Source organism: Salvelinus fontinalis, chromosome 4, assembly GCF_029448725.1.
Source record: "Salvelinus fontinalis isolate EN_2023a chromosome 4, ASM2944872v1, whole genome shotgun sequence".
NCBI classification, from domain to species: domain Eukaryota; kingdom Metazoa; phylum Chordata; class Actinopteri; order Salmoniformes; family Salmonidae; genus Salvelinus; species Salvelinus fontinalis.
The window spans coordinates 87,888,131-87,911,641 of NC_074668.1; the positions used below are offsets into that span (position 1 = coordinate 87,888,131).

The following is a 23,511-nucleotide window of genomic DNA, read 5'->3' on the forward strand; positions in this document are numbered from 1 at the left end:
TTTTGAGGATAGAATCCAGTCTCGGCCTACACACAAAATCAGATCAAATCAAATCCTTTGACCGCTATAAAGGCCAAGGCAGTATATCTATTGCATCATCACACCCGGTAAGAAAGAAAGTGAAAGAGGCAAAGTGAAGATGGGAAAGATTGCCTGGCACAAGATCCAATAATAACACAACACCAGTAAATGTCCAACAGCACCCCCCCAACACACAAAGTCAATACTAATTGATTCATAGAATTTATGTGATCGTTTAAAAATACACGTACAGCCTATACAACTGCAGAGGTCTACATTGAGTACAATATAATTTCTAGAATGTAAAACTAAACGCTAGTCAGTCTATAATATCTTTGTCTGTATAACACAAGGAATAACATAAGACATGACAGTATAAAACAGAGACACAGGATGAGAGTATTTCCCTCAGATCACAGAGTTGAAATGACTGTAGACTTCATCATGTTGCACATCCTTAGTTTCATTGTGAACAATCATTAATAGAATCAGATCAGGACCCAGGATCTTAAAAAAACACTCCTTCTCTCCCTCTCTTAATATCCACTCATCTATTGGAGAACACACTTATTATCCTTCTTCTTCACTCTCTCAACCTTTCCTCCGCGGCTCACCTCCTTCACCATCGCCACCATCTGGTCAGACAGTAGAGCACATGTTACAGAGAGCATGTAGGAGATAAATCAAATAAAGGTATATTTGTCATATTATATGCACAGGATACACGTGGAGTATACTATACAGTACAATGAAATGCTTAAAGAAATAGTATGACTTGGCTGGGATTGGATCCCATGCCTTATCCATGCTCCCTGATTTAACACTTCTGAACTACTGTTCAGGTTCAGATACTGTAGCTTTACCTCAGACAATACATGAAGATACATTGTGAATATGGTGCCACCTATTGTTTAGAACAGGAATAACACCCACCTCCTTGCTGTCTGGGAATCCTCCTGCCTCCAGTTTAGAGAAGGCCAGTTTACCATTCATTGTTACCTCGAAACTGGCTGTAGGACAAACCATGAGCAGTTAGAATAGAATTTAATAATCTACTGAGGTATTGATCAAATCTAATGGATGGACCATCAGTGTAGTCAGTTGAAGTCCGATGGGATCTGTAACGTCGTTCTGTGTGTAAAGCACAGCTGTGACGTCACTATCTGACAGGGTAATTTTAAGCTGTGTGTGTAACTTACAGCGCCGCCCCGTGGTTCCCGTCACCGTCGCATCAGGAACGTTCCGCTTGATGGCAGATGCTAGGTCCTGATAGCGAGAGTCGTACCCTCATCCACTACTGCAGACCACAACACACCACACCACACACACACACACACACACACACACACACACACACACACACACACACTTTAACATACAATGTTTTGAAGTGACATATTCGACACATTGACGTCTTACATCAGCAGTTACTTACATACTCGGCATGTCACACAGCATGTCATATCTATAACTTTACACTGGACAATAGAAATGGAGAGGGTAGTTGAAATGTTGGTAAAAGTTAGACTGATGATGTAAATAATGAGTTTCTCTAATTGGAAAATCATGTCAATGTTTTGTTTTTGTGTGCAAACTCTTTAAATCAATAACCTTAGGCAATATGAACTCTATTGGTTCCACAGCAACACATTCAGACAGTTTGTACACGGTCTCACTGTTGTTTTCTTTGGTATAACAACAGATCTCCTAATAACATTTTAGAGTAGACATTAACAGATGTAGTAAAACATTAAACAATAACTTACCAATATTCTATGTGGACTTCCACAGACATGATTCTTCTCTCTTGGTAGTTTCTCCTCTGGGATGTGTTTGTGTGTGAGAGCAATGGGAAAGAGACTTAAGGGTGAGCACTGTTACGAACAAGGTGAGTAAACTGCAGATTCACTGGCCTCCATATAACCACGCCCCTCCAGGTAACAAGTAGACTGGTTTATCAAGCCTAGACAGGAAGTGGTTTAAAAAAATCTTCTGCTATTCGACACAGACTTTGAATATACTGTACTCTACTCTCTCTATTGGCCAAAGATCAAAAAGCATTTTGTCTATTTTCACAGAAATTTGCGAACTACAATTTCATAAGAAATAAAAACAACAAACATATGGAAGCCTACTATCACTAATAACTACTACCGCTAACTTATTACTACTACTAAGGCCTAGATTCAATCAGAGCATTAACCAGCGATAGCAGACACCTGCATAGTGGATGACTTGGTAGTGGAACTGTGTTGGAGCTGTCAAATCAGTGAGCAGCTGCTCTGGCATCTTCATGAAGCCACACCTGCCCCCATTCGCTTTATAAGTTCAGAACGAGAAAGTGTAGCCTATATAGAAATAACTACTTTCAAATGTAAAAATCATTCAACAAAATAAGGGTTTTATCATCCTAATCGAGATGTAGATTACATCTCACATTCCAGTGTTGGAACTTAACTCCGTGCAGCCAAGGCAATGTCCAGTTCAGGTATAATGCCAGGAGCCACTGGTGGATTTGACAGCTCTGACGCAGCTCCACCAAACAGCAATGTGGATGTAAAATGAACATATTACTGTACATACTATTATTTTACACAATGTTGCTTTCCACTGGACTTTGTGACAACACCAAGAAGAGTTTCATCACTGTTGATCGATGTTCCTAAACTTCTAAAGATGTAGGTGGAGATGAGGTTTGTGAAAAGGATGAAAGAGTTCCCATCCAGACCTAACTGTAGGGTAAAGGTGTCGGGTTACAGACGAGTAACTGATGAATAGCTGTTGGCTACTGGGTTCTTTACCAGCTGGCGAGAGAGTGTTTCTCTCTGTGGGCGTCTGTCTGCCAGCAGCTGCAGTCTTTCTGAAGAATGTGGGGGCCTCATCCCCATCAGACAGTATCAGCATCATACTGTACAAGGAATGGAACATAACTGTCATTTTATTCATTTAAAATGTTATACAGTAGAACATGTATAGAGTAATAGACCCCTACACTCCCCTGAAAAAAACAGCATCTGCTTCTGCTCAGTAGCAGATATAAGTATCTATAAGATACACTGGATTGGTATTTGCTCATTCAATACGTGATGACAAAGAAATAACAATAATAGTACCAGCATTGTAACATTTAAAAACTATCAGCAATATTCAGTGGACACATTTCAGAAGAGTTCAACACAATACAATTATTACATATATGTACTGTAAAAGTTGCATTGCAATCTGCCCATATTTTACAAGATTTTCAAATTCATGTGTCTTCTCATTAAATATGAACCACTAATGCCATAATAATACATGTATTTTACATTTATAAAAAAGTATCTGGTGACATTCTGTATAAAGTGTTGCAAATTGTATCTCAGCAGGTTGACCCTTACAGTCTTGCATTACAGACAGACAATGCACTTTAGTTTATACAAGGCAACTTTTCATAGTTCAGAAGTACCATACTGTCTCTTTATGCAATGATATTGTACCTGTTGATAGCCATTTATATATAGATATATACACACTCATAACATATAAACTTGTAGTAAAAAACATCTTTAAAAAGTTTTGTTCCCCATTTACATTTTTTTAATTTTTTGAAATCATCTTGGTTGCTGATTGGCCTTGGTTGGGCAGATACAAAAGTAACAGTTCTGCATGCATGCGTCTCCATGGAAACACAGGTGTGGCTCTTCCAGTTGATTGGATGAGGTGTCATGGCTAGACCCAGCTTTTGTCAAATGAATGAAAAAAGTATATATATTTTTTGCTAACCCTAGATATTTTCCTAACATTAACATAATTCTCCTAACCTGCTGCGTTAAGTCGTTCCAATCTGCAAAGAAAACTCAAATCTGATGCTAATTTGACAAAAGCTGGATCCCTTCTAGCCATGAGCTGTGCGCACTACTTCTTCCTCCCTCCTCTCTGGCATTGGCCAATAGAATAACAGCACCGGCCTCTTCTCTCTGGTTGTGTCCTATAGGATCAGAGCATGAGCCTCATTGAGTGGCGGGTCCCGCTTCCGGGGTCGTGTGATTCGTCCTGAGGCAGCATCAGTTTGTCCGGTGTGTACTCGTTCCGCTTCAGATCTGAAGCGACACAGGAAGAGGAGAGAGATGAGGCAGACAGCCAGGCTTCCATCTACTACATAAAGCTGAAATAACAAATGCCACTACTCCATTGTCCTAGAGCCTTATATTTGAATATGCATTGTCCCCTCTCGCCCACAGTCCTCTGCCCTTATAGCAAAAGATAAGCTCACCTCGTCTCCATAGTAATGGACACACTCGGATGTAAATGGTAAACAAACAAGAGAGAGAATTCCCTACCAGGAAGTTTAAGTTTCCTGCAGCAAGAGTTGCAGTGGTGTTTGGCCCGGAAATTTCTGATGGCGTCGTCTCCCAGGTTGGCAGGACCAAATATCATGTCATATGACCTACAGATTAGTCAAGAGAACATTATTAATTATGTGAGCATTCTAAAAGGTACAAATATAGTGTTGTATGATCTATGGATTAAAATAGAATGGGAGTGTTATAAAATATTTGGAACAAAGTGAAACATGAGTTTTGAATGTGAGAACAAACAGGTTTACACACCCCTTCTCTCCACTCTTTATGACAGACGGATCAGTCAGAATCTCCCCCACTCCTAAAAACACAAAGATAGCAGTTACTAATGGGAGGGACTTGTATTTACAGGATTTTGACCAGCACAACTCTCCCCTGGTGTTCTCATATATTCAGTCACTGAAGGGTCAGGGGTTAAAAGTTAGGGGTTGGAGGTCAGTATTACCTTGTAGGTCCAGCACTAACAGCTCTGCCTGAGTATACTCATATGTCAAGTCACTGAAGCATAGGGTTGCACATTTTGGGGAATATTCAAAGGTGGAAACTTTCCGTGGGAATATATGGGAATTAACGGGAATATGCAAATTAATATTAATACCATTTAAATGTAGATGTTTTTGGCATTGGATACATTTACCATATATGGAGACAGAAACATTTTACATTATAAGTACAGTCGTGGCCAAAAGTTTTGAGAATGACACAAATATACATTTTCAAAGTTTGCTGCTTCAGTGTCTTTAGATATTTTTGTCAGATGTTACTATGGAATACTGAAGTATAATTACAAGCATTTCATAAGTGTCAAAGGCTTTTATTGACAATTACATGAAGTTGATGCAAAGAGTCAATATTTGCAGTGTTGACCCTTCTTTTTCAAGACCTCTGAAATCTGCCCTGGCATGCTGTCAATTAACTTCTGGGCCACATCCTGACTGATGGCAGCTCATTCTTGCATAATCAATGCTTGGAGTTTGTCAGAATTTGTGGGTTTTTGTTTGTCCACCCACCTCTTGAGGATTGACCACAAGTCAATCTGGGGAGTTTCCTGGCCATGGACCCAAAATATCGATGTTTTGTTCCCCGAGCCACTTAGTTATCACCTTTTCCTTATGGCAAGGTGCTCCATCATGCTGGAAAAGGCATTGTTCGTCACCAAACCTTTCCTTGATGGTTGGGAGAAGTTGCTCTCGGAGGATGTGTTGGCACCATTCTTTATTCATGGCTGTGTTCTTGGGCAAAATTGTGAGTGAGCCCACTCCCTTGGCTGAGAAGCAACCCCACACATGAATGGTCTCAGGATGCTTTACTGTTGGCATGACACAGGACTGATGGTAGCGCTCACCTTGTCTTCTCCGGACAAGCTTTTTTCCGGATGCCCCAAACAATCGGAAAGGGGATTCATCAGAGAAAATGACTTTACCCCAGTCCTCAGCAGTCCAATCCCTGTACCTTTTGCAGAATATCAGTCTGTCCCTGATGTTTTTCCTGGAGAGAAGTGGCTTCTTTGCTGCCATTCTTGACACCAGTCTTTGTCTCACTGTGTGCAGATGCACTCACACCTGCCTGCTGCCATTCCTGAGCAAGCTCTGTACTGGTGGTTCCCAGATCCCGCAGCTGAATCAACTTTAGGAGACTGTCCTGGCACTTGCTGGAGTTTCTTGGGCGCCCTGAAGCCTTCTTCACAACAACTGAACAGCTCTCCTTGAAGTTCTTGATGATCTGGTAAATGGTTGATTTAGGTGCAATCTTACTGGTAGCAATATCCTTGCCTGTGAAGCCCTTTTTGTGTAAAGCAATGATGACGGCACCCGTTTCCTTGCAGGTAACCATGATTGACAGAGGAAGAACAATGATTCCAAGCACCACCCTCCTTTTGAAGGTTCCAGTCTGTTATTTGAACTCAACCGGCATGGCAGAGTGATCTCCAGCCATGTCCTCGTCAACACTCACACCTGTGTTAACGAGAGAATCACTGACATGATGTCAGCTGGTCCTTTTGGGGCAGGGCTGAAATGCAGTGGAAATGTTTTTTGGGGATTCAGTTAATTTGCATGGAAAAGAGGGACTTTGCAATTCATCTGATCACTCTTCATAACATTCTGGAGTATATGCAAATTGCCATCATACAAACTGAGGCAGCAGATTTTGTGAAAATTAATATTTGTGTCATTCTCAAAACTTTTGGCCACAACTGCAGACATAATTGCAAATGATTAAATTCTTCCAATAGAAATAAAAAAGATTTAGTTACAAATTTAACTTTAATTAAATGAGTTGACTTCAAATGGGATGATTTCACTGAACAACAAAAGAAATTGAATATTGAATGATCCCCAAAGATCTATCGCATCTCCCAAAAATGTTTTCTACAAACGTCTGTCTGTATAATGATAGTCTAGAAACTAAGGCTTTGGTGGTCTTCCTGTCAGGTGTCATGTCTTCTCCCTGGACCTCCGCAATGTCCACCTCTTGAACATCAGACTCAGAGGCCTCATATTTACTGTTACTTTCAAACCTTGTTGAGGATGGCTCGTTGTCAGTCTCAAAAAGCCAAAAATCTGCCCGGGTGGCCACACATTTTTCAACCCTTGCAGTGGTCAGCCTGTTGCGTGCTTTGGTGTGTGTGTTCCCAAACAAGGACCAGTTGCACTCTGAGGCGGCTGATGTTGTTGGGATTTGGAGGATGATGGGGAAGAGGCTCAGATCTACAAAGTCCCTTCCACCAGGTGGCTGATGAGATATGTTGGCACGACTGCCATATTGCATCTCCATCCCAAAGCCCTTGCTTGGAAGTGTACTTCGCCGACTGCCAAGAACCTTGCCCTCATCCAGGCCAAGGTGGCGAGACACGGTAGTGATGACACCATAGGCCTTGTTGAACTCTGCACCAGACAGGATGCTCTTGCCAGCATACTTGGGGTCCAACATTGTACGCTGCGGCGTGTATGGGCTTCAGGCAGAAGTCTTCACGCTTTTTGATGTTTTTCAGAACTGCAGTTTCCTCTGATTGGAGCAACAGTGAAGTGGGCAGGGCAGTACGGATTTCTTCTCTTACATCTGCAAGCAGAGTCTGAACAGCAGACAGGATGGCATTGTCTCCCTCAATCCGTGCAATGGCTACTGTTATAGGTTTCAGGAATTTCAGGCCGCTTACTACTCTCTTCCAAAATACATCATCCAGGAGGATCCTCTTGATGGGGCTGTCCATATCGGCACACTGTGATTATGGCCATTTCTTGGAGACTCCTTCCCCTCCAGGAAACTGTCAAACATGATGACAACACTACCCCAATGGGTGTTGCTGGGCAGCTTCAATGTGGTGCTCTTATTCTTCTCACGTTGCTTGGTGAGGTAGATTGCTGCTATAACTTGATGACCCTTCACATACCTAACCATTTCCTTGGCTTTCTTGAAGAGTGTATCCATTGTTTTCAGTGCCATGATGTCCTTGAGGAGCAGATTCAATGCATGAGAAGCACAGCCAATGGGTGTGATGTGAGGGTAGGACTTCATGTTTGCAGCATTGTCTGTCACCAGTGCAAATACCTTCTGTGATCCAAGGTCATTGATGACTGCCTTCAACTCATCTGCAATGTAGAGACCGGTGTGTATGTTGTCCCTTGTGTTTGTGCTCTTGTAGAATACTAGTTGAGGGGAGGAGATTATGTAGTTAATTATTCCTTGCCCACGAACATTCAACCACCCATCAGAGATGATTGCAATACAGTCTGCTTTCTCTATGATTTGTTTGACCTTCACTTGAACTCTGTTGAACTCTACATCCAGCAAATGAGTAGATAAAGCATGTCTGGTTGGAGGTGTGTATTCTGGGTGAAGAACATTCAGAAATCTCTTCCAATACACATTGCCTGTGAGCATCAGAGGTGAACCAGTTGCATACACAGCTCGAGCAAGACATTCATCAGGATTTCTCTGACTACGTTCCTCTATTGNAGTCAAAAAACTTCTGATTCCAGGAGGACCATGAGCTGTTGCTATCGATAAGGTGTCTGATTCATCGTTTTCAACTTGAATAGAAGTAGAGACTTTTGTCAGAGGTTGCTTGTTGTGAGCGCTGAGGGAACTTTGTGCACTTGGCCAGATGATTCTGCGTCTGTTGCATTCTTCACATACGATTTGGCACAGTATCTGCAAATGTACACAGCTTTTCCTTCTACATTAGCTGCAGTGTAATGTCTCTACACATCAGATACTGCCTGTTGCATTTTCCTGTTAAGATTAGAAAAAAATGAGTAAAAAATAAATAAATACAATTCCATGTACAGATAAATAGTTAAGCAGTTAGATTAAACAACTCCTTTGTAAGATAAATGTTTTAAAATTAAACATGTATGGAAACAAGTGAATTAACACTCCTCAGTCAGCAGGCACAAGCAAGCTAAAACCCACATGGTAGCAAAACTAACTAGCAGAAATTGTTAACAAGGTAGAAATTATTTAAACATTTTGCTGTAGGCTACTATTTACTAGTTAACAAAAAAATCAAGTATGTCATAAAATATATTCACCCCACCCAGTATTGTAATCAAAATGTACCAGAAAGCATGTAGTCCTTGGCTCAGACAGTGTAGTAGTGTGGGCTCAACAGCATCTCATTAGTGTGCAAGATCTTGAGAATCAGCTGTACATGTGATGGAAGAATGCACTGTGCATGCAGAGGGTTGCAATTCCATTGAATTGGGGATAGTTTAAACAAAATATGCCACAAGACCTAGAATTACCTTATGTGTATCGCACAAAAAAAGGTTCATTATTATAAGCTAACTTTTTTTTAAATGAATTTAAGCCAAAATTCCCAGGCTTAACTTCACATGGAAAATTTCCCAACAAATTCTGGAAATTTACCGTATATTTCCAGACCAATTGCAACCCTACTGGAGGGTCTGGGGTTAAAGGTTAGGGCTTGAAGGTCAGTATTACCTTGTAGGTCCAGCACTAACAGCTCTCCCCGGGTGTACTCGTATGTCCAGTGGCTGAAGGCCAGCATGGTCTCCTCCAGAAGGTTGGTTGGGACAATCTCGTCCCCGTTGTTATTGTTAAACTTCCTGAACTCCCCAGTAATACACTCCTCTATAGCGAACCACTGGCCTGCTGAGTGACAGTACAACAGAAACACCTCCAGAAACCTACAGAGAGAGAGGTAGGCACTGTGTCTTCTGAAATTCATGTTTAAAATGTCAAAAGACATACATTTGTTATGGTTAGCAGCTGACAACTGAAAACAAGCAGCTAAATGAGAAGTGTGCCATATAGCTCTGGTGTGTTCGTTTACCTGGGAGAGTAAGGGATTGTCTTGGGCCTCATTTGGTTGAATGCAAATGTTAGTTTCTGAGCAGCTCTCTGCTGTTGGATTTCCTGTCAAGAAAGAACAAATGAGAGAGAAATGATGCCAGTGAGGTATTTCCACATTGAATAGCCTTGAATAGACCAGAGGAAGGAAGGATAGACAAGGAAGGAAAGAAGGATGCATAGAATGGATGAAGAGAGGGTGGTGGAAATGATCATACATTAAAAAGGAAAACTAACCATAGAGTTGTCCTGCTATGGTGTGTCATTATGAAGAGTGTGTGTGTGTACACAGAGGTGAAGCCAATGACGTACAGTTTATACAGTGCATTCAGAAATTATTCAGACCCCTTGACTTTTTCCACTTTGTTACATTACAGTCTTATTCTAAAATGGATTCAATTATTTTTTCCCCCTCATCAAATCTACACACAATGTCCCATTATGACAAAGCGAAAAAAGGGTTTTAGAAGTGTTTGCAAATGTATTTCTAAACTGAAATATAACATTTACATAAGTATTCAGACACTTTACTCAGTACTTTGTTGAAGCACCTTTGGCAGCGATTACAGCCTCGAGTCTTCTTGGGTATGACGCTACAAGCTTGGCACACCTGTATTTGGGGAGTTTCTCCCATTCTTCTCTGCAGATCCTTTCAAGCTCTGTCAGATTGGATGGGGAGCGTCGCTGCACAGTTTTTTTTCAGGTCTCTCCAGAGATGTTTGATCGGGTTCAAGTCCGGGCTCTGGCTGGGCCGCTCAAGGACATTCAGAGACTTGTCCCGAAGCCACTCCCGCGTTGTCTTGGCTGTGTGCTTAGGATCGTTGTCCTGTGGGAAGGTGAACCTTCGCCACAGACTTTGTTCCTGAGCGCTCTGGAGCAGGTTTTCATCAAGGATCACTTTGCTCCGTTCATCTTTCCCTCAATCCTGACTAGTCTCCCAGTCCCTGCTGCTGAAAAACATCCCCACAGCATGATGCTGCCACCACCATGCTTTACCGTAGGGATGGTGCCAGGATTCCGCCAGACGTGACGCTTGGCATTTAGGCCAGAGAGTTCAATCTTGGTTTCATCAGACCAGAACATTTTGTTTCTCATGGTCTGAGATTCTCATGGTCTGAGAGTCCTTTAGGTGCCTTTTGGCAAACTCCAAGCGGGCCATCATGTGCCTCTTACTGAGGAGTGACTTCCGTCTGGCCACTCTACCATAAAGACCTGATTGGTGGAGCGCTGCAGAGATGTTTGTCCTTCTGGAAGGTTCTCCCATCTCCACAGAGGAACTCTAGAGCTCTGTCAGAGTGACCATCAGGTTCTTGGTCACCTCCCTGACCAAGGCCCTTCTCCCCCGAGTGCTCAGTTTGGCCACTGTGTTCTTGGGGACATTCAATGCTGCAGAAATGTTTTGGTACCCTTCCCCAGATCTGTGCCTCGACACAATCCTGTCTCGGAGCTCTACTGACAATTCCTTCGACATTCACTGTCAACTGTGGGACCTCACAGACAGGTGTGTGCCTTTCCAAATCATGTCCAATTAATTGAAATTACCACAGGTGGACTCCAATAAAGTTGTAGAAACATCAAGGATGATCAATGGAAACAGGATGTACCTGAGCTCAATTTCGAGCCTCATAGCAAAGGATCTGAATACTTATGTAAATAAGGTGTCTGTTTTACATTTTTAATACATCCGCAAAAAATTTAAGTCAAGGGGTCTCAATATTTTCCGAATGCACTGTAAACCCTGGATAGCTGACACTATGTCTTGGCCAATAAGAGCCTTTGAAGCCACCAGGTCGCCATATTCATACTCCTCCTTTCAGGGGTTTAAGTACTGGGAATGAATCAGGGAACAAACACACTGAGTGTACAACACATGGCTATTTCCATGACACAGACTGACCAGGTGAATCCAGGTGAAAGCTATGATCCCTTATTGATATCACTTGTTAAATCCACTTCAAACAGTGTAGATGAAGGGGAGAAGTCAGGTTAAAGAAGGATTTCTAAGCCTTGAGACATGGATTATGTATGTGTGCCATTCAGAGGGTGAATGGGCGAGACAAAAGATTTAAGTGGGGGGGAGACTCAATATTAGGAAGGTGTTCTTAAAGTTTTGTACCCTCAGTGTATATATATATCTCATTGGGTAAAGCGTAGTGTGTGTGAGAGTGTGTTCTCCTCTACCCTGAGACAGAGCAGCAGTACAGTGTCCTCCTTGTAGATGCTCTGCCAGGTCTGGACCACCTCTGGTAGGAAGGACTTAACGATATACAGGTGACCTGGCTTCAGAATGTCATACTCCGACCACGTACACAGCACCTAGAGTACAATAAAATAGTTATAGTTTATTGTCCTCCAGAGAAATACATTATTGTACAACAATGCAACAACAACAAAAGCAACAAACCAATAGCAATACTTTTTAATGTTCAGTTCCATCTCTGTTACATGTAGTGAAGACACTAGACAGTAGTGACCACACACACACACCAGCTGTACCTTGAGTGCCCGTCGCAGCCCCCCTCCCATCTCCTCCTTGCTGAGGAACTCTATCTTGGCACAGAGACCTTTGTGGGCCCAGGAGGACATGCTGTTGTTGATGGTGTTGGGAGAACTCTCCTCCAGACGATACACTGTTACTGGCTCACCTACAGGGAGCAGCACACACACACAGAGAGTGTGGGTGTGTATTAAATACAGAATTGCAGCCACACAGGATAGATGGTTTATAGGTTCAACTGGTTTGGGTGTGTCAGGGGGAGTTGGGATATGCAAAAACACATTTCCAATTCACACCTGTATAATAAAATAGGACAAATAAGCACCCACCAAATGATTAATATTATTTATAGGTTAAAATGGCTTCCTTATCTCCCTTAACTGGCCATGATATGTCCCACTTTATGTCCTCGTTCTAACAGACTGGGTGGGGTCACCTCGTCTGTCACATGTCCAGTTCTCCAGGGTTGGGGTGAGACAGTTCTCTCTCATTGTTTATACATTTCTGTTTACTTCCTGAATTGAAACGGATGTGACCCCAACACCGCAGTCCTTTTGAACTAGATAGACTACAGCTGAGTCAGACAGTAGGACACAGTCCGTGAAAGAAATTGAAACCCGACTCCGTGTGGTGCCTGATGAAATGGACCCAGGCAGCACTGGGGTGAAGGGGATGTGTAATACTGTATCTTACCTCAAGGGGGCACTGGGGTGAAGGGGACGTGTAACATTGTATCTTACCTCTAGGGGGTACTGGGGTGAAGGGGATGTGTAATACTGTATCTTACCTCTAGGGGGTACTGGGGTGAAGGGGACGTGTAATACTGTATCTTACCTCTAGGGGGTACTGGGGTGAAGGGGACGTGTAATACTGTATCTTACCTCTAGGGGGCACTGGGGTGAAGGGGATGCTCTGAGACAGCCTCATCAGGTTGTTACGCTCCACAGCTACAGGGAGGGAAACAAACACACACACACAGAGTCAAATACACACAACATTGGCAGGATGCTACAGTAGTCAAATGACATCCTACTCCATGTAGTGGGGAATAGGGTGTGACTTGAGACTGACTACAGTATGCTTTAAGGTCCAAACCTCACCTGAGTATTGGTAGCTTTCCATTGGCTTGAAAGGGGAACCAATTGCTAAAAAAAAAAAAAAAAAGACAAATAAAAATGTTAAAGTCAGTTATTCAAATCCAATCCGATCAAATCTAAAGTTTAATTGTGATATGCATGGTTACAGGAAGTGTACACAACAACAAAATGCTTACTTGCAAGCTCTCCTCTCATGACTATTGCTAATAAAAGTACAAGTAAAAAATAAGAAAGAAATAAGCATGTAGGGAAGAGAATAAGAATGAAAAAGTAGAGGTGAAGAGGTGAATTCATTTTAGTGGTACAGGGCTAGATCACATCACAATGAGTTAGACGTAGTTAAAGGGATAGATCACATCACAATGAGTTAGACGTAGTTAAAGGGATAGATCACATCACAATGAGTTAGATGTAGTTAAAGGGATGGTTCACATCTCAAGGAGTTAGAAGTAGTTATTAAAGGGAAAGTTCACAGCCACTCACAATCCTTCCTGCTCCCCAGGTGGGCGTGTCTGTAGAGACATGATGCAGCTGAGAGGAAGGAGAGAAAATATCATTTGCCAAAGAAGTGAATAGAGAGGTGAACAGCCTGTTCATCTCAGATAAAGAAATCAGGAACTATCAAGTTACAGTAATAGTACAGACAGCAAGTTCCAATGGACACATACCATTTATACCCGAGTCCTCCCCTGGTGCCCTGCTGAGAGAGAGAACACACAACGGACATTAACCTCCACCTCATAGAGATCATTACATTTGTTGTCGTCTCTACCTTCTTGCCCTTTGTGCTGTTGTCTGTGCCCAATAATTGTTTGTACCATGTTTTGTGCTGCTACCATGTTGTTCTGCTGCCATGTTGTGTTGCTACCATGTTGTTATAGTAATATTGTGTTGCTACCATGCAGTGTTTCCATGTGTTGCTGTCATGCTATGTTGTTGTCTTAGTTCTCTCTTTATGTAGTGTTGTGGTGTCTCTCGACGTGATATGTGTTTTTTTAAATCCCAGACCCGTCCCCGCAGGATGTCTTTTGCCCTCTGGTAGGCCGTCATTGTAAATAAGAATTTGTTCTTAACTGACTTGCCAAGTTAAATAAAGGTTAAATAAATAAAAAACTTGGAAATAACCCATTTTGCATGTACATTGTCATTGAGGATTTCCATCATTTGAAAGTAGTGGGACTTCCAGGTCATCAGGAAGGATCAGCCAATGAATTATACTTGTGAGCAAACATTCCGTAACTGCAGGTGGCAGTAGATCACCAACCTTGGCTTTATACCTGTTCAAACAACACACTCCAAGTAGCAGTATGCACCATTTCAGTTTGTTTACCAACACATAGAAGTAGTAGAAGAAAAAGTACTACTTCAAAATGGAGATCACCTATTAATGAACACATACTAACACTACGGGCAACCATCCACTCCCCATAATAGTTGTGTTGGGAATGTGATTGGAACATTGTTTCCGGTCACCATGGTAACGGTAAGCCAGGCTTGGCCCAGGGTTACGTGGGAACACTGAACTGATCAACAGCCAAGAGATCTACTAGACCCACGGCTGTAAGTGAATTCATCTACTCTACTCTTCCAGGGCTGTAAGTGTAAGTTGACCCCAGCTGAAAAACCAGGAGGATGGTAGGAATGCATGCCAGGTACTTACAGACTGCTGGCCTGAGCTGTCTTGACCTGAGCCCTCTCCTGAGGAGAGGAAAACATGCCAGTTAGTCAGTCATACAGTCAGTCAGTGGTACAGTCAGTCGGTCGTACAGTCAGCCAGCCAGTCGGTCGTACAGCCAGCCAGCCAGTCGGTCGTACAGCCAGCCAGCCAGTCGGTCGTACAGCCAGCCAGCCAGTCGGTCGTACAGCCAGCCAGCCAGTCGGTCGTACAGCCAGCCAGCCAGTCGGTCGTACAGCCAGCCAGCCAGTCGGTCGTACAGCCAGCCAGCCAGTCGGTCGTACAGCCAGCCAGCCAGTCGGTCGTACAGCCAGCCAGCCAGTCGGTCGTACAGTCAGCCAGCCAGTCGGTCGTACAGTCAGCCAGCCAGTCGGTCGTACAGCCAGACAGTCATACAGACAGTCAGTCAGGCATACAGTCAGTCACTCAGTCAGTCACTCAGTCAGTCACTCAGTCAGTCACTCAGTCAGTCGTGGTACAGTCAGTCAGTCGTGGTACAGTCAGTCAGTCGTGGTACAGTCAGTCAGTCGTGGTACAGTCAGTCAGTCGTGGTACAGTCAGTCAGTCGTGGTACAGTCAGTCAGTCGTGGTACAGTCAGTCACTCGTGGTACAGTCAGTCACTCGTGGTACAGTCAGTCACTCGTGGTACAGTCAGTCACTCGTGGTACAGTCAGTCACTCGTGGTACAGTCACTCGTGGTACAGTCAGCCAGTGGTACAGTCAGCCAGTGGTACAGTCACTCGTGGTACAGTCAGCCACACGTAGTCAGTCAGTCACACGTAGTCAGTCAGTCACACGTAGTCAGTCAGTCACACGTAGTCAGTCAGTCACACGTAGTCAGTCAGTCACACGTAGTCAGTCAGTCACACGTAGTCAGTCAGTCACTCGTAGTCAGTCAGTCACTCGTAGTCAGTCAGTCACTCGTAGTCAGTCAGTCACTCGTAGTCAGTCAGTCACTCGTAGTCAGTCAGTCACTCGTAGTCAGTCAGTCACTCGTAGTCAGTCACTCACTCGTAGTCAGTCACTCACTCGTAGTCAGTCACTCACTCGTAGTCAGTCACTCACTCGTAGTCAGTCACTCACTCGTAGTCAGTCACTCACTCGTAGTCAGTCACTCACTCGTAGTCAGTCACTCACTCGTAGTCAGTCACTCACTCGTAGTCAGTCANTCGTAGTCAGTCACTCACTCGTAGTCAGTCACTCACTCGTAGTCAGTCACTCACTCGTAGTCAGTCACTCACTCGTAGTCAGTCACTCACTCGTAGTCAGTCACTCACTCGTAGTCAGTCACTCACTCGTAGTCAGTCACTCACTCGTAGTCAGTCACTCACTCGTAGTCAGTCACTCACTCGTAGTCAGTCACTCAGTCAGTTGTAGTCAGTCAGTTGTAGCCAGTCAGTCAGTCATAGTCAGTCAGTCAGTCATAGTCAGTCAGTCAGTCATAGTCAGTCAGTCATAGTCAGTCAGTCAGTCAGTTGTAGTCGGTGGTACAATCAGACAGTGGTACAGTCAGTCAGTCAGTCAGTCAGTCAGTCAGTGGTACAGTCAGTCAGTGGTACAGTCAGTCAGTGGTACAGTCAGTCACTTGTAGTGAATCACTTGTCAGTCAGTCAGTGGTACAGTCAGTCAGTCAGTGGTACAGTCAGTCACTTGTAGTGAATCACTTGTCAGTCAGTGGTACAGTCAGTCAGTAGTGATTTCAGAACCTGAAGGGGTGTGAGACGTCATACAGTTATGGGACAGTTCTCACCAGTAGTAGTGCAGCTCTGGGGTCTTCGTGGATGAGGATGTCTTCCGCTGACACGCCGCTCCTCTCTCTCTTACTCAGAGCTGCAGACACACAACAACCAAAGACCCTTTCAGTTAGCACACATAGTATACATGTCGTGACCTCTGGCAGGTCTTCTCAGGGTTCTGCAGTGTATTCATGCATCTAGAAGCACAGGTCTATCTTCCTGGACTTACAGGAGTCTGGATGGAGGAAGGAGGGACTCCGGTCAAACTCAGTGAAGCCAGCATACGAGTTGACCATCCTCATATTACCTTGGCCTTCAGGATGACCCTGTAGACAGAGAGAAAGACACACTGGCATCAGTATCTAGGAGCAACTTCCTTCTACTGGGCTCAGCTGATGAGATCAGTTTTCCTGTTTTTCACATAGTGAGGCTAAGGTTAGGATTTGTGAGGACAATGTGTTGGACAGGAAGCCATTAAGGAATTCTGGTTTGTTCTGTGGAAGTGTCTCTGTGATGTTTCATGTAAATAAACTGCTCCGCCCTGGGAGCAATATCCAACTACAACTAACAGGTTCTGTATTTTCAATGGTCATAACATTGACTGACATTCTACCAACCAACAACCACTTCCCAGCCGGGAACTAAGAGCAAGTAAATAACTGCCTCAATACCTAGGAGGAACAGACACATAATCCCACATACTCTCTCACCTGTTCCCTGTGCTGCGTGGCTGGGCTGAGCTGTCTGGAGGAGGCGGCTGTGGAGGAGATGTCTCTGGGGAAGGAGCGCTGCAGGTCCAAGTGCAGGTTGTCTTTATGACCTGGAGGACCGGAACACTGTTAGACAGAGACAGCATCACACCAAGGGTGGCCAACACTTGTCCTGGAAGGCTGCAGAGCTGCAGGCTTTTTTGTTGGGGTTCATTTCAATTCCAATTTGATAACTTCCTGAATTCAAATGGAATTGACCCAAACCATGATCCAGGTCAGGGGTTGGCCAAACCTGGTTCTGTGCCTTAGAGAGAACATCTTAGACCTCTGGGACAGTCACTAAAAGACAGACGGTGCCTCAACCTTTCCATGTGACAAACCCTTCAACCAATACAGATCATTTCAGGAAAGGTTCCAAATCTCAACCAATCAATCAATCCATGGTGATACAGTCACAACTCTGTCACCTTCAACCAGAGGCCAACACCCCAACACAACAATGACATTAGACAAGACAAAAGGTTGACATAATAATTGACAGGTAGAGAAAGAGAGACAAATCTGAAATTGAGACAACAGCGACGAGTGAATTACAAATCTGATCCTAGCACCCTACAGCCCAGGCACCTCTTCCTAGGCTATGTTCCAAATCACACCCTGCTCCCTATGTAGTGCACTACTGCGTTCATAACCAAGTAGAAAGGTGGTAATTACCAGTTGGAGGCGTTCACATATTAATAAATGTATTTTTATGAATAATTCATAATTGTTATATTTGTTACATTTTAATAGTTGACATGAGAGGTCAGCATGTGAGAGAAGTCGGAGCTCAGGGATGATAGACAAGGTTCCCATTAGTAATTATGAGCAGGAGGGGCGTTCAACTGGATCTTTCCCAATGACTGTATATGAATGAACAAAGCCATCTATGATGACGTCACATCAGTCATTCCTATGTGAAGACTAAATGGTGCATTTGAAGCAGAGGAAGTCGGTTTTAGCTTGCTAAGATGCCGTCTACATTGGGGGATTCTCAAGACATAACATGCACAGTTTGAGCCACTCCATGAAGTGATGTTGCCGGCTACGACTAGGGGAGAACGACTGCCACCTCTGAATAGCTCAAGTTGAAGGTTGTCCAGGGTACTGCAGGAAGCAAATAAATTATCCTTAACTTATTCTGTGTGCAATTCCAATAATTGTTTCTATTACACCAGATGTATGTCCTTGAATCAAATATTTAAAAACGTATTCTGTGTGCGATTTTAAAACAATAAATCGGTTCAAGGACATACATCTGTCTAATAGAAGCAATTATTCGTACTATGATTCTTTTGGATAAAAAATATTATCACGAATATTGACCACAAAGATTGATATTTTCCCATTGACTATAATGGGGGATCCTGCAGTATCCCGATCAGCCTTAAACTGCATGGCTTCAATGAAAGGGTTCAATCGTTCGGCAATCTCCCCTGATTTTTCCCAGTGTATGTGGTAAATAGGCCTACCACCTTTCCACTTGGTTATGAATGCAGCCTTCTTCCCTGTTGCTGACTAAAAGACAATTTATGCTTGATCCGAAAATGTGGTCGGAGGCGCCGTATGGATGGTGTGACGCAATTGCAGAGCCTCCGGGGGGCACACAGAGGCCAAATTGAGTTCCGTACCGCATCGCCGTGCGCTTCTCAAATGTTGTAAATTCCGTATAGCTCCGCATTGACTTGATTGGTTGATAGTAGGTGAGGGCGGGAAGTCCTGTATAAACACAAACTCACTTCCTTTACAACAGCTCTGCGCTTCTTGACGAAGCGCAAGAAGTATGAATTCCCTGAATTCTGCATAGGCCGTATTACCATAAATGCTACATGGCCAATGCAGACGTAGGATTGACCATGCAGCGCCTTTGAAGGTCCCCCTTAGCCAAATCAGAGGGTACGTAGGGAAAGTGAAGGGAACAAATTACAAAAGTTGGAGGGCGGGAGTTAGTTCCGAGGTGATTTTGATTCCCAGTTTAAGGCAGACCGCTGTAACCGTTTAGCTGTAATGTAAATAGATGTTGTATATGTAGCATACTAGGATGTGAACTGTATAAGTAGCTAAGAAGAGTTGATGACAGTGACGAGACCAGAGCCCTATACTACAAAGAGGAGTTAGCGAGGTAAGTGTGGTCAACTCGGAGTTACATTTTGGATAACCGGTCATACAAGTGGCTCACCATTTAGCCAGGTAGATTTATATGGCAACGAATCCTTTAGAACTAACCTGATCAGGGGCAGGCTAACTCAGGGCTAACTCCATTTATCCTGAATGAAGCGTCTGAGCCGTGAGTTGTGGACTAATGAAATTAGATTCCCTCCCTCTCGCCAAGACTACATTGTCATCCCCTTCATTTGAGGACGACTGATTAACTATTTTATAACATTGGATTTTTTTCTAGAGTAATATTAAAAATACCTATCACATTACACATTTAGTAATCACAGCATGCATTTGAAAGTTGACGCACAGTGAAACGTTTATGATTTTCTAAAATCATTTTATTGATAGGTAGGGAAAAAGGGGCCTGTGCATGGATAAGCATTCCAAAGCACAAAGACGGCATTCATTTCCAATGGAAGAGAAGCTAAGTGGGCGGGGAACTGTTGGGCAATGCGAGCATGGGCGAGGGACGTGAACAGGGTGGGACCAAAGATGAGGAAACCGGAACTTTATGCAAATACTTTGCGATATCGCGGTGTGCTTGACCAATTTAAAGCTCAGCATAGCTTCCACTCCCTACTGGATTGGCTGTTGATACCTAGCACTACCTAGGTTGCTAGCACCCACACGTGGGCGAAGCTAGCATGGCGAGGCGGTATACAAGTGTAGTTAAAAAACATACTGACAGTGCATTTCCACATAACAAGATGGGGGCAATGAAACAACCAATATTTAACTTTCTAGCACATAAGGGGGAAGCTTGAGTGGCTATCCAAATTATTGTGTTATGTGGAAATGCCCTCTGAGCCTGCTTGCGTTAGCTGCATGATCAAAATCCACCTTAGTGTGGATGAAGCCTGGGCTGGAATGTAGCCAGCTTCAGCTTTATAAAAATCTGAGTAGATCTAGTTTTAAATCGTAGTATACCTCTCAGATAGCGACTCTAAATACTGGCAATTCTACAGTTTCCTTTGGGTCCCGTCTGAAGGTACGATGCAACGCTAGCTAATATTAGCCGCTAGGTAGCCAACACCAGCTAACTAGCTAGCTAGCATAGCAAGCCATCTCCATAAGAGGCAAAGACATGTATATTGTATGTACGCTACCATGTGACAAAATAGTTTAATATCGAGCTCAGATAGCAACCCTAGACACCAGGAAATTCTAGGGTTTCCTCTGAGTCTTGTGAAGAAACATCATCCTGCTAACAGCAACACTAGCCCTCTGTTTCCCACTACCGCACTGGCTAAGGACCACCATCGCCTGCATTGGAACTCCCGCATCCAGAAAATACAAACGCACATTTGCGCACAGAAACGCGAGGGCCGCTCTTCCTCATATAGTCTCTGTTGAGGTACACAGCACAGGCCTGCAATGTAGTAAGACTATATAAAGTTTCAGAGCTCTGAATATATACAGCGCCTCGCAAAATTATTCATCTCCCTTGGCGTTTTTCCTATTTTGATGCATTACAAGCTGTATTTTAAATTGATTTTTATTTGGATTTCATGTAATGGACATACACAAAATAGTCCAAATTGGTGAAGTTAAATTTAAAAAAATTACTTGTTTCCAAAACAAACAAAAAAAACAGAAAATATGCATGCATATGTATTCACCCCCTTTGCTATGAAGCCCCTAAATAAAGATCTGGTGCAACCAATTACCTTCACAAGTCACATAATCAGTTAAATAAAGTCCACCTGTGTGCAATCTAAGTGTCACATGATCTCAGTATACATACACCTGTTCTGAAAGGCCCCAGAGTCTGCAACACCACTAAGCAAGGGGCACCACCAAGCAAGAGGCACCATGAAGAACAAGGAGCTCTCCAAACAGGTCAGGGACAAAGTTGTGGAGAAGTACAGATCAGGGTTGGGTTATAAAAAAATATCAGAAACTTTGAACATCCCACGGAGCACCATCAAAACCATTATTAAAAAAATGGAAATAATATGGCACCAGAACAAACCTGCCAAGAGAGGGCCACCCACCAAAACTCAGACCAGGCAAGGAGGGCATCAATTAGAGAGGCGACAAAGAGACCAAAGATAACCCTGAAGGAGCTGCAAAGCTCCACAGCGGAGATTGGAGTATCTGTCCATAGGACCACTTTAAGCCGTACACGCCACCGAGCTGGGCTTTACGGAAAAGTGCCGTAAAAACACACGTTTGGTGTTTGCCAAAAGGCATGTGGGAGACTCCCCAAACATATGAAAGAAGGTACTCTGGTCAGATGAGACTAAAATTGAGCTTTTTGGCCATCACTGTCTGGCGCAAACCTAACACCTTTCATCACCCCGAGAACACCATCCCCACAGTAGTGAAGCATGGTGGTGGTAGCATCATGCTGTGGGGATGTTTTTCCCATCGGCAGGGACTAGGAAACTGGTCAGAATTGAAGGAATGATAGATGGAGCTAAATACAGGGAAATTCTTGAGGTAAACCGGTTTCAGTCTTCCAGAGATTTGAGACTGAGACGGAGGTTCGCCTTCCAGCGGGACAATGACCCTAAGCATACTTCTAAAGCAACACTCGAGTGGTTTAAGGGGAAACATCTTAATGTCTTGGAATGGCCTAGTCAAAGCCCAGACCTCAATCCAATTGAGAATCTGTTGTATGACTTAAAGATTGCTGTACACCAGCGGAACCCATCCAACTTGAAGGAGCTGGAGCAGTTTTGCCTTGAAGAATGGGCAAAAATCCCAGTGGCTAGATGTGCCAAGCTTATAGAGACATACCCAAAGTGACTTGCAGCTCTAATTGCTGCAAAAGGTGTACTACAATACTACAAAGTATTGACTTTGGGGGGGTGAATAGTTGTGCACGCTCAAGTTCAGTTTTTTTGTCTTATTTCTTGTTTGTTTCTGCGGACGACACTAGAGTGGTAGGCTTGATTACCAACAACGACAAGACGGCCTACAGGGAGGAGGTGAGGGCCCTCGGAGTGTGGTGTCAGGGAAATAACCTCACACTCGACGTGAACAAAACAAAGGAGATGATTGTAGACTTCAGGAAACAGCAGAGGGAGCACCCCCCTATCCACATCGACGGGACAGTAGTGGAGAGGGTAGTAAGTTAAGTTCCTCGGCGTACACATCACGGACAAACTGAATTGGTCCACCCACACAGACAGCGTTGTGAAGAAGGCGCAGCAGCACCTCTTCAACCTCAGGAGGAAGAAATTCGGCTTGTCACCAAAAGCACTCACAAACTTCTACAGAAGCACAATCGAGAGCATCTTGTCGGGCTGTATCACCGCCTGGTACGGCAACTGCTCCACCCTCAACCATAAGGCTCTCCAGAGGGTAGTGAGGTCTGCACAACGCATCACTGGGGGCAAACTACCTGCCCTCCAGGACACCTACACCACCCGATGTCACAGGAAGGCCATAAAGATCATCAAGGACAACAACCACCCGAGCCACTGCCTGTTCACCCCGCTATCATCCAGAAGGCGAGGTCAGTACAGATGCATCAAAGCAGGGACCGAGAGACTGAAAAACAGCTTCTATCTCAAGGCCATCAGACTGTTAAACAGCCACCACTAACATAGAGTGGCTGCTGCCAACATACTGACTCAACTCCAGCTCACTTTAATAATGGAAATTGATCAAAAATGTATCACTAGCCACTTTAAACAATGCCACTTAATATAATGTATATGTATATACTGTACTCTATATCATCTACTGCATCTTGCCATCTTTATGTAATACATGTATCACTAGCCACTTTAAACTATGCACCTTTATGTTTACATACCCTACATTACTCATCTCATATGTATATACTGTACTTGATACCATCTACTGCATCTTGCCTATGCCGTTCTGTACCATCACTCATTCATATATCTTTATGTACATATTCTTTATCCCTTTACACTTGTGTGTATAAGGTAGTAGTTGTGGA

The 23,511-nt window shown here is 43.6% G+C and overlaps 1 protein-coding gene and 1 long non-coding RNA gene across 6 annotated transcripts in view; both read right to left on the reverse strand.

Moving 5' to 3' along the window:
- Nucleotides 1–227: 227 nt before the first annotated feature.
- On the reverse strand, nucleotides 228–2,816 carry LOC129854616 (uncharacterized). Its single transcript, XR_008759339.1, has 4 exons — nucleotides 1,788–2,816; nucleotides 1,221–1,318; nucleotides 955–1,031; nucleotides 228–656 (listed from the first exon to the last, which is right to left on the reverse strand). It is a non-coding gene; the product is annotated as an uncharacterized LOC129854616 (long non-coding RNA).
- Nucleotides 2,817–2,941: 125 nt separating this feature from the next.
- Nucleotides 2,942–23,511, reverse strand: part of trpm7 (transient receptor potential cation channel, subfamily M, member 7) — a 78,148-nt gene continuing 57,578 nt past the window's right edge. For 3 of the 5 annotated variants that reach the window (XM_055921850.1, XM_055921849.1, XM_055921847.1), the window contains exons 27-42: nucleotides 17,394–17,503; nucleotides 16,913–17,009; nucleotides 16,698–16,777; nucleotides 14,932–14,969; nucleotides 13,940–13,971; nucleotides 13,755–13,802; nucleotides 13,448–13,474; nucleotides 13,275–13,319; nucleotides 13,056–13,121; nucleotides 12,174–12,322; nucleotides 11,859–11,993; nucleotides 9,661–9,743; nucleotides 9,309–9,514; nucleotides 4,614–4,665; nucleotides 4,344–4,450; nucleotides 2,942–4,103 (exon numbers count right to left, since the gene is read on the reverse strand). In XM_055921850.1, the coding sequence (XP_055777825.1) occupies nucleotides 4,000–4,103; nucleotides 4,344–4,450; nucleotides 4,614–4,665; nucleotides 9,309–9,514; nucleotides 9,661–9,743; nucleotides 11,859–11,993; nucleotides 12,174–12,322; nucleotides 13,056–13,121; nucleotides 13,275–13,319; nucleotides 13,448–13,474; nucleotides 13,755–13,802; nucleotides 13,940–13,971; nucleotides 14,932–14,969; nucleotides 16,698–16,777; nucleotides 16,913–17,009; nucleotides 17,394–17,503 (1,379 nt within the window). In that variant the 3' untranslated portion in view covers nucleotides 2,942–3,999. The remainder of the gene's footprint in view (nucleotides 4,104–4,343; nucleotides 4,451–4,613; nucleotides 4,666–9,308; nucleotides 9,515–9,660; nucleotides 9,744–11,858; nucleotides 11,994–12,173; nucleotides 12,323–13,055; nucleotides 13,122–13,274; nucleotides 13,320–13,447; nucleotides 13,475–13,754; nucleotides 13,803–13,939; nucleotides 13,972–14,931; nucleotides 14,970–16,697; nucleotides 16,778–16,912; nucleotides 17,010–17,393; nucleotides 17,504–23,511) is intronic. The other 2 variants (XM_055921851.1, XM_055921848.1) reach the window with 1 other exon arrangement.